We start from the raw sequence: 9,534 nt of genomic DNA, 5'->3' as shown, positions 1-9,534 counted from the left end.
GTTAAGAGGGATGGCAAGGCAAAAAAAAAAAGGAGGAACAATGAGAAAGCAGAACAATGGAAGACCAGTGGGTGAGGAACCAATCTGTAGGTAGGACACTGTCCTATCGAGAAGACAGCTCACAACAAAGTGCAATGCCCACAGAACATGACAGGCTTTGAACACATTCAAAACGCATAGACTCAGAAACAAGTCTGAACACTATCTTCTAGATGTATTTTTACAGAAGTAATGAAAGAAGATTAAATATTATCTATGAAGACTACATGGTATGGAGTAAGTAAAACTAAAGGTTAATATGGTTGTGTACATGACAAGGAATAAGTAAACATGACTAAGCATTATCTTCCATATATACAAGCAAAGTAATAAACAAGAACTAAACATTATCATCTAGGTATACGTTTTAATGAATAAGAAACTAGAATCAAACATTAATAGTCATGTACACATGGCAAGATGTAAACATCATCTTCCACCTGGACATATAAAGGAGGAATAAACCAGAATGAAATATCAATGACTGAGTTACATGGGAAAGAGCAACTAACTGTAACTAAACATTAACATCTATGTTTACATGATACGGAATAAGTAAATACGACCAACCAGCAATGTCTATGTGCACATGTGAAAGACAGATGAACTATGACTAAACATATTAAGTGATATATGCTAAGGAGTAAGTAACTATGATTAAACATTATAGTTTAAGAAGTATTACAAGTTAAGGAGTAATAAACTAGTTCTAAAGGAAATAACATATGTGAACATGTTAAGGAGTAACAAACAATGCCTAAACATGAAGTCCTACGACTTACATGTTAATGATGAATAAACTATATCTAAACAATAACATGTATGTGTTACATGGTAAGGCAGGAAGGACAAGGCATAAAACAGAGAGAGTGAAATGAAACCCAAAGTAAATGCCAGGTGCAGCACTAACAAGATAGAAGAAAGGAAACAATGCATAGAAAGCTTATACAAGGTGGGAAAATTGAGTTATCCAGTAGGTAGAGAAGTACTGGGTGGAAAGTCATTCAATTTCATCCTTTTCAGCTTCAAAATCTGTGAACGGAAAAGTGTGGCAAGGACTGAAGAAGAAGGTCCAAGCAGCCACATGGACCCCACCACACAGTGAACAATGTGATTTATTCCTCTTCTGACTGTATTTTCAACCTGACCAGCACCTTCTGCAACATACAATGGCTGTCATGGTCTCACAGGCAAGAACTTCCCAAATTTTTGGTAACAGCGAGTGAGAGCTGTACTCACATCAGCAGAAAAAGATTTCATAATAATCTGTGAATTATTACTGAAACATTTAAAATATGAAGTAGTTACTTCAACGAGTCTCGGGAAAAATATACACATCCAAGCACAACCATGGCAAGGAAAAGAATGTACCATTTTGTGTGTGAATGTAGAGGATGCATTTGCACAAGAAGGTGTGTCACACTCCTATTGTGGAGTGTTTTGCTGTATGATACATCATCATGCAGTAGCACAAATTCACATGAATTTGAAGTGGGAGTTTTAACAAACATGGCGGCATGCAAGTCTCTCACACAGATTAGTGCAATTTCAAGAGGAAAATAGCTTTCTGCGTATGTAGGTGAGTGATCATATCAGACATTTTAATTTTCTATTGATGTTTACTTACAGTTGCAACTGTAGTATCTTTATTAAAGTTTTTTTGGTGTAATGTGCAGGTACAGTTATTAGTTTATTTTTTTTTCTGAAGTGAAATTTAAATGTTAATTCTTTGTATTAATCATGTATCATTTGGTACTAGCATCTTTGTTTACAGGTTATTAATTACATAACATATTCATTATTAAAGTTGTGTTGTATGCAAGTGTTTACATGGGCATAGAAAGTTGCCATGCATGTTTAGATTTTATTGGTTTTAGACTTCAAATTAATGTTGATTTGAGGATAAGTTTGAAGGGGTTGAGGATTTGTGGCATATAAACATAATATTAATTTTCTACCTCCTTAGCTTAACCCTTTTACTACTGCACTGACCATGTGACCATCAGTTTCCATACTATGACTTTTAACCTGTTTTGTGCATCTTCACAAAATTTTTTAGTAAACAACTTTTTTTGTAGACAAAAAACAAAACAAAATCAATTAATTAAGTACTTTTAACAAATATCTGTTTATTAATATATGGGGTCAAAGTGTTGACATGGAGTCAGTAGTGAATGCTCCAAATGTAATGTGATTCCCAATTTAAGATTAAAAACACTTTTCTTTATCTAAAAATTATTGAATTTCATTTTCATAATCTCTAAAACCTTGTAAATATAAAATGTTCTTTTTCACTAAAACTTTATATTTTGTTATTTTCTCTACCCTAACTCTGTACACATTTAGTTAATTTTACCGAATTAATAACCACCATAAAAAAAAAGCAAAATAAAACAAGTAGTACTGGTCTATCTTTTTTGATATTGGCTATGAAGTTCTAAGGTACTTCTGAGTTTCTCCTTCTAACCTTTTCACATCTATTTTACTGTTAGCAGCTGAAATAGGAACCTGCCAAATAAAGTAATGAATCACCACTCCTGTCATTAGACTGTTTACGTGACACTGTAATACACTACTGTCAATAGTAAACAAACACAATTATCAGAGTTTATTGTAATTTTGGCTCCAAGAACACAGTGGGAGAGGATTTATTGGGTTGTTTACAGTAGAGTGGTTGGAACAAGAATTGTCTAAGATAATTAAAGTGTGAGAATATGGTGTGATATGGCTTTGTACAAAGTCCATGCAAATCCAATAAACTTTATAGGTCTTTGGATGTTAGTTATCTTCCCAGGATGGTTGAAATTTAGCAGTATAGATGTATAAATGTGTAGATGCTTATAAACATGTATGTATATATATATTGTTACTATTTACTTATGAATGCTTAATTTTTATTTATTTTTCTTAAAATACGAAAAATAAATAAAAAATGTATAGAAAAATAATGATTTTTTGTACTTATGATTTCAAAAAATTGATTTGTACTCACATTTGGTACTTGCTGTAAGCCTCATTTATTCTCTTAAGTGAAGGAGGAAGATAAATTAATTTTCGTAGATTTCAAAGATTCATTTTAGGAAAACAATTATCAAATTACTATTCTAATACACATGAAATCATCTGGCTTTCTAAATAAGACATATGCGAGTCTAAAAAAAATCTCATTTCTGCTCAGAGCAAAAACTTAGTCAACAGACTTCAACATTTCTAGTAAAAATCCAACTTTTTCGTTCAAGCCATTTAACGACGATTGTCAGGTTTAAGTAGTTTGGAATGTGTTCTTTCTATTGGTTATAAGCATGTACTTAAGAGAAGTAGGCATGGTTAGACAAAAGGTTTCAAAAGAATGGAATAGTGGGAGGGGTTACTCTGGTAGGTTTACTAAACATATTGATGTCTCAGCTAATAAAAAAGGTAGGAGGTTCTTATTTTATATTTTAGTTTGTCAATTTCTGAAATTTGAGTTTGTAATTTATTAGCCACTATAGGCATTGTATGGTAGACATAATACAATATAAATTCACCAATAAGGCAAGAGGACATGCAATGTAACATAAAAAAAAGGATATTTAGCTTTTTTTAAATTAAGAAATTAAAACATAAAATTTGAATTATAAACTGTTTTGATGCCAATTTTATTGACATACATTGATAACAAAGTTGTTTAACTAAATTTTGAAAATAAACTCATAGCAAGCACTCTTTGACCTGTCCATAGCAAGAGGGTTAATATTATATTTTTGTAACTTGTTTAGGTACATGCAGTTTTCACACAGTACGTGGTCAAGAAAATCATTAGGTTAATTTTGTTCAAGCTGCCTTTGTTCTGTTATCATTCTTTGGAAGTAACAACTGTTCTTCCAATGGGAGGCATGGTTCTAATGCTGCACCTTGTGCAAAAGTGTAGAGAGCAGTATCCTCCAATGATAGGTGATATTTCTAGGTTACAATCTCCCTTATGTTTGAATGAGAATGACAAATAAAGCAGAAGCACAAGTTGATTTAAATAAATTTGACATTACCTGTTAAATTAAGAATGTTAAATTTGATAAAAGTTTTATTTAGTTCCACATAGAAAGAGAACATCTCCAATACAGTAGAAGTAACAGTTCTAGCAAAGTAGAAGTGACAGACCACTATCTAAGCAAGTACACCTACTGTGTTTGTTTTTTCTATTACAATAAAGATTGGGCTTTTGTATTTTACATTGTGTCCAGATTCTTTATTTCATTCTCATGAATCCAGGAATTGAGAAAAATTAAGTATTATTCTGTAACAAATATATCATAGGATATACCACAAAACTACATTTAAAAGTGGTCTTTAATAGATTCACAGGTTGAAAGAACAAACATAATACACTGAAACTGAAAAGAACAATGACTTAAGATATTTTTGAGTAAAATGGAAGGAATGTTTCACTTCATATATTTGTCATCTTGTTGAGCTAGTATCTTAGCTGAGGATTTTGCATCATGAAATAGTTCAGCAACCTCCTTGATATCATCCTTTTTAATGGAGACTCGACCACTGACTTTAGCAAACAATGAAGCCGGACTTAGCATCTGCACAGCATACCTACAAACACATTTTTTTATATAATGTAGCCATTACTGTTGAGGTAACATTACAATATTAATCAATAAAAATAAAAAGTGGTTTTACTGGTCAAGAAAAAATCAATATTTAACTATTACAATTTCTAATACAAATGATATTAGAGATTAAACACTCATCTATAATTCTGACACTTGTTAACATTTTTTTAAAGGAAATTAAAGCATAACAATATTTTATCCAACAATAAAAATAATGAAGTAATATGTGCATGTAATATTAAATTACAATAAAACTGATAATAATGTGTATACACTAATATTTCATCAGTACAATGTATATTGAACACCAAAGTTATATCTTAAAGGATGGTATAAATACTTTTTAAAATTAAGATTGTATGTTGTAACTCAGCTAACCTGTGTTCAGCAAAAAGGCCTTACCAGCAATGTGATACAACTAGAACTGAATTACTATTATCCTTTCTGTAAACCTATATTAGGTCAATACAGAATGATGTGACTGAAAATATTTTCAGTCATACTGTAATGCAATATTACATACACCTTAAAGCTAAGTGTTATGCTCCATAAGTTAATGCATTCCACACCCTAAAACTAAATAATAGCTTACTTCATTTTGCTTAGATCCTCCTATATTAACTCTTACATTAACGTGATATTTTCTGACATTCTATATTTTCATAAATTCACAAACTTACTAAATTTGGGTTTGAATAAATACAAATAAAATAAGGAGTGAAGAATCAGTTATTTATGGTTTTATCAAAGTAGGACATAATATTCATCTGTATAAACAAATGAAATTCACAGATTCATATTTTTGTTACACATAAACAAGCAAGTCATTACAACAATATCTTGCCACCACTAACTTGCTTTTATATGTTACCCACGTGTTTCCTGCTCACTTAGTTGATTAATAAAACTTTCAAAATTTCTATGCATACTGAGTACTTTGTTTTTAATACAAAAAGTGTTAAGGGAACCACTAAACTCTTCCCACCCTTGTTACTCATGGATTTAAGTCAGTCAAGAAGGGTGTCCTATGTACTTTCTTGTGGGAAAAGAGTGCTGTAACTGTGTTTTACTGTGTACTGCTTGTGTCTAGTCTCTTTCTTTGTATCAAACTCAGTCAAAGTCAGATTTCTGCTCTTCAATACATTCTATGGCAAGTCCTCAGTTATCCCATGGTTCCTACCCAATTACTCAATGGAATTTCTGTAAAACTGAAAATTCTCCAATGAACTGCTAAGACAGTTACTAAATTTTTATTTTGATACTGATTGAATAATAGATTCCAATCCCAATTCTCAGTATGAAGTAGAAAAAAAAATTCTACACCCAATTTAACCTTATCCCACTCAAAGCTTTAGTTATTTTAAAAAATATGAACCATTTAAGTTCAGTAAGTTGATTTTGAAACAATTCTATTAAAAAAAAGTTCTGAATACTGAAAAAAGGCCCAAAAAGGAACACCACCCAAAAGTTCTGACATTATTTTAATTGCCACTTCTTCTATGTGGTTCAGTGGAGTTGCTGATGATTATATGAAACATAAAGTCCCTTCATTTCTCATTTAGAGATAGAACATTTTAGTTTGTTATGAATTTCGCACAAAGTTACACATAGTCTATCTGTGTTAACCATCCCTAATTTAGCAGTTAAAGACTAGAGGGAAGACAGCTACTTATCACCACCTACTGCCAACTCTTTTAGCAACTAATAGTGGGATTGACAGTCACGTTATAATGCCCCTGCAGCTGAAAGGGCGAGCATGTGGATTAAAAACCCGCTACCCACAGATTGCGAGTCAAGCACCCTAACCGCCTGGCCATGCTGGGCCTAGAAACATTATACAGCTGTATCTCTGTGCTATGTATCACCCCCTGTATATTATAAAAGTATTAATGTCCAAATTATCCTAGATATCGGGCTAAAACTCTGTTCATACATTCGGTCAACTTTTTATATTTTAGTTACTTTTATTTAAAACTAGCCAAAGTACCCGGGTTCACTCAGGTTATTAGGTTGATTTATTCTAGATGACTATGTCAGTGTGTGTGTATTTTCAACACACTTTAGTATATCAGTTAAAACCTATATACTTTTGTTGCTCCTTTACGGGATGTGGCCTGCTTAAAAAGGTAACTTTCCCTCTGACTTGTCCTCCAATTTTAAACTTAAATAATAAAAACAAACCCCTTTAATTAATGAAAAACAACAAATATTTTTTTCAATTTTGTAGTTTATACATTTCATTTTATACTTTCAGCATGTAGCCCCTAAACAACAATATTAGGTTGTACTTTTACTGCTAAGCAACATGATATAAAAGCCAATGTTAGAACGCATTGTTACCAAAATGCACTAGCATTTCTACATATTAGAAGTTGTCATGTAGGGAACCACTTCTTTTCAACATGGTTTTTTGCTAGCTTGCCTTGTTAAAAAAATTTGCATGTGCATCTCTGTCTGAGCTATATATATCTATAATTTGTAATATAAGAAACCACTTCTTTTCTTTATGGTTTTTCCACATTATAACATCCCATAATAGTGAAACACTCTTATAATGTCCTACAATAGTTAAAAACTACTGTATCACATCCCATAATAGTTAAAACACTAACATTCCAAGGCAGTCACATTTCTTTTCTATGTGGTTTTTCAAATAAAAAGATGTGCATGTGTGCACACACATGAATAAGTGATAATATCCAGGTGTGCACCCTCAGGGTACACACTTAGTATGGGTGCAAAACTTCAGATTTCTAGGTTGTTTGCTTTTAGTGCTATGACTGTCACATATTATTTTCTATGTGGTTTTTTTCTAGCTTGTCTCACAAAAAAATGTGCTCACGCATGCACGTGGATAAGTAATAATATCCAGATACACACCCTCAGGGTCCACTTAGTATGGGTGTGAAATTTCAGGTTTCTAGGTTTTTTTTTCTCATTGGAGCTATGGCAGTCACACACACACATAAATGCTTTTTATTATGATAGATAAAATATATACATAAAAACAAAGATCTGTAGTACTTACTGCTTCCTGCAGTCTGTTTGCATTCAAGTAAAAACTGAAGACATTTTTTTCCATAAGGCTCATTGTTTTTTCAAAAATTTGGGTGTCCAAAAAAGAATATCTAGTTTTCAAATATACATCTTATAATGTAAATAATATATCAGTCACTAGAACAAATTGTCCCAAAACTACTATAATTTATCTTACTTTGTAAGTAAGCTACAAATAGGTTAAAAAATTCCAGGTGTTTGGAATAGGAATATAATGTTCACACACGAAGAAAATATCACAGATTGTTATTCTATGAATGCCAAAATCAAATATTTGTACTGAGCTTTATGTTAAAAAATCTTCTCTCAAAAGTCAGAGAGAGAGAAACAGAGGAGGGTCTTCTCTGATGGGTTTGACAAGTTTTTTGAGCTGAGATAAATCAAGAATGTTAATACTCTGCTTGCACAATAAAAAATAACTGCATATGTATTATAATTTCTGGATCACCAAAAAAATACACACTTTAAAAACCTTGAAGTATCATGCATATGTAAAACTTTCCCATAAAGCTTTTTCTTTGAACAATACCTTAATGTTGACTTTGTTCCGAGATCCCCAAGTGATATGAGGGATTCTTCATCAATTTCAATTCCTTCAGTCTGAGCTCTTATTCGCAGAATCTACATAAAAAACATTTTAAAACAAACTGAGTTGAACCTAAAGTTCTGACAGGTTATTTTCTAACACGTTTCCTGGAGTAGAATTAGTCAATTATGGAAACCACAACTATTCTGCATTTTAAATATTGCACCACAAACTGTGCAATTCTCAGGGATTAGCATGCTTTTTATTAATATTCCAAGTTTACAATAAATACAGAGTGATAAATATGAATGTTGTAAACAGCTATAGGTTTATTTCCATTTACGAAAAAATATTACTCTGACTTCAGTTTCACAGGCTTGTAATATATCAGACAATAACTTCAAGTTTTTCTCACAGAAAACATACAAAACGTTTTTGGATAATTAACTTAACTCTATACGGCCCTGGCTCTGTTATATGGTTTATTGCATTGCAGATAAACAAAATACTGGATGAAATAGTTTGAAACTTCAGAAAAACTTTCTACACATTATTTAGTTTCTGTAAGTAAAGTATCTTATTTTTCTAAGCTATATTTGTATGAATTCACAGCTTTAAAATTTTAAAGATCTTGTGATTGTTTTAAGAATAACTACACACATAAATATTGCTAGATGTAAAATTATTTTGGACAAAAAACTAAAAACTTTATTAGCTCAGAAAAAAGAAGTGAATGCAGAACATTATAAACTAGATCATTAACAGAGAAGTATAATATCTTTATAAATAACAGTGAAGTCATAAATAAATTGGATTTGATACTAAATGATAAACAGCTAGGTGTTTTAAAGAGAGGTTCAAATTTCTTATGTGGTCCAAAAAAAGGTTATAAAAAAAGATATCATAACTGAAATTGAGACTAACTTGAAAAAATTAAATGTTGAAAAAGTGTGTATTTTTTATATGTGAGTGTTGTACTTTATTTAATAATTTTAAACCCATAAATAATAACAAATTATTTTGGAATTTTGAAGAACTGAGATGTGGTTACTTGCAAGGCTATTAAAGGGGAACAAACTGTAATTACTAATGAAAAAGATTAAGATTCTAAAGTTCAAGAAATGTTGAAAGAAGGTCTGTATGAAAACATAACAGTTAATCCTATAAATAAACTTCATGCAATGGTTAAAGAAAAAATTAAGAACTGTATAACTTTAACGCCTTATGAAAAGCAACATTAAATTCCATGTAATAATGGCTGGAGACGGCTTAAATGGGTAATGAAGAAAAAACTTTATATAACTTTACATA

The 9,534-nt window shown here is 31.2% G+C and overlaps 1 protein-coding gene across 1 annotated transcript in view; it reads right to left on the bottom strand.

The window, feature by feature from the left end:
* Positions 1 to 4,347: 4,347 nt before the first annotated feature.
* Positions 4,348 to 9,534, bottom strand: part of LOC106460206 (ruvB-like 1) — a 31,220-nt gene continuing 26,033 nt past the window's right edge. Inside the window, exons 10-11 of the mRNA XM_013919889.2 lie at positions 8,227 to 8,318; positions 4,348 to 4,620 (exon numbers count right to left, since the gene is read on the bottom strand). Of these exons, the coding sequence (XP_013775343.1) occupies positions 4,461 to 4,620; positions 8,227 to 8,318 (252 nt within the window). The 3' untranslated portion in view covers positions 4,348 to 4,460. The remainder of the gene's footprint in view (positions 4,621 to 8,226; positions 8,319 to 9,534) is intronic.

The sequence above is a fragment of the Limulus polyphemus genome, unplaced genomic scaffold (genome assembly GCF_000517525.1).
Source record: "Limulus polyphemus unplaced genomic scaffold, Limulus_polyphemus-2.1.2 Scaffold728, whole genome shotgun sequence".
In the NCBI taxonomy this organism is placed as follows: domain Eukaryota; kingdom Metazoa; phylum Arthropoda; class Merostomata; order Xiphosura; family Limulidae; genus Limulus; species Limulus polyphemus.
Note: the sequence above shows the minus strand (reverse complement) of the source record. Positions and strands in the feature narration are given on the sequence as shown.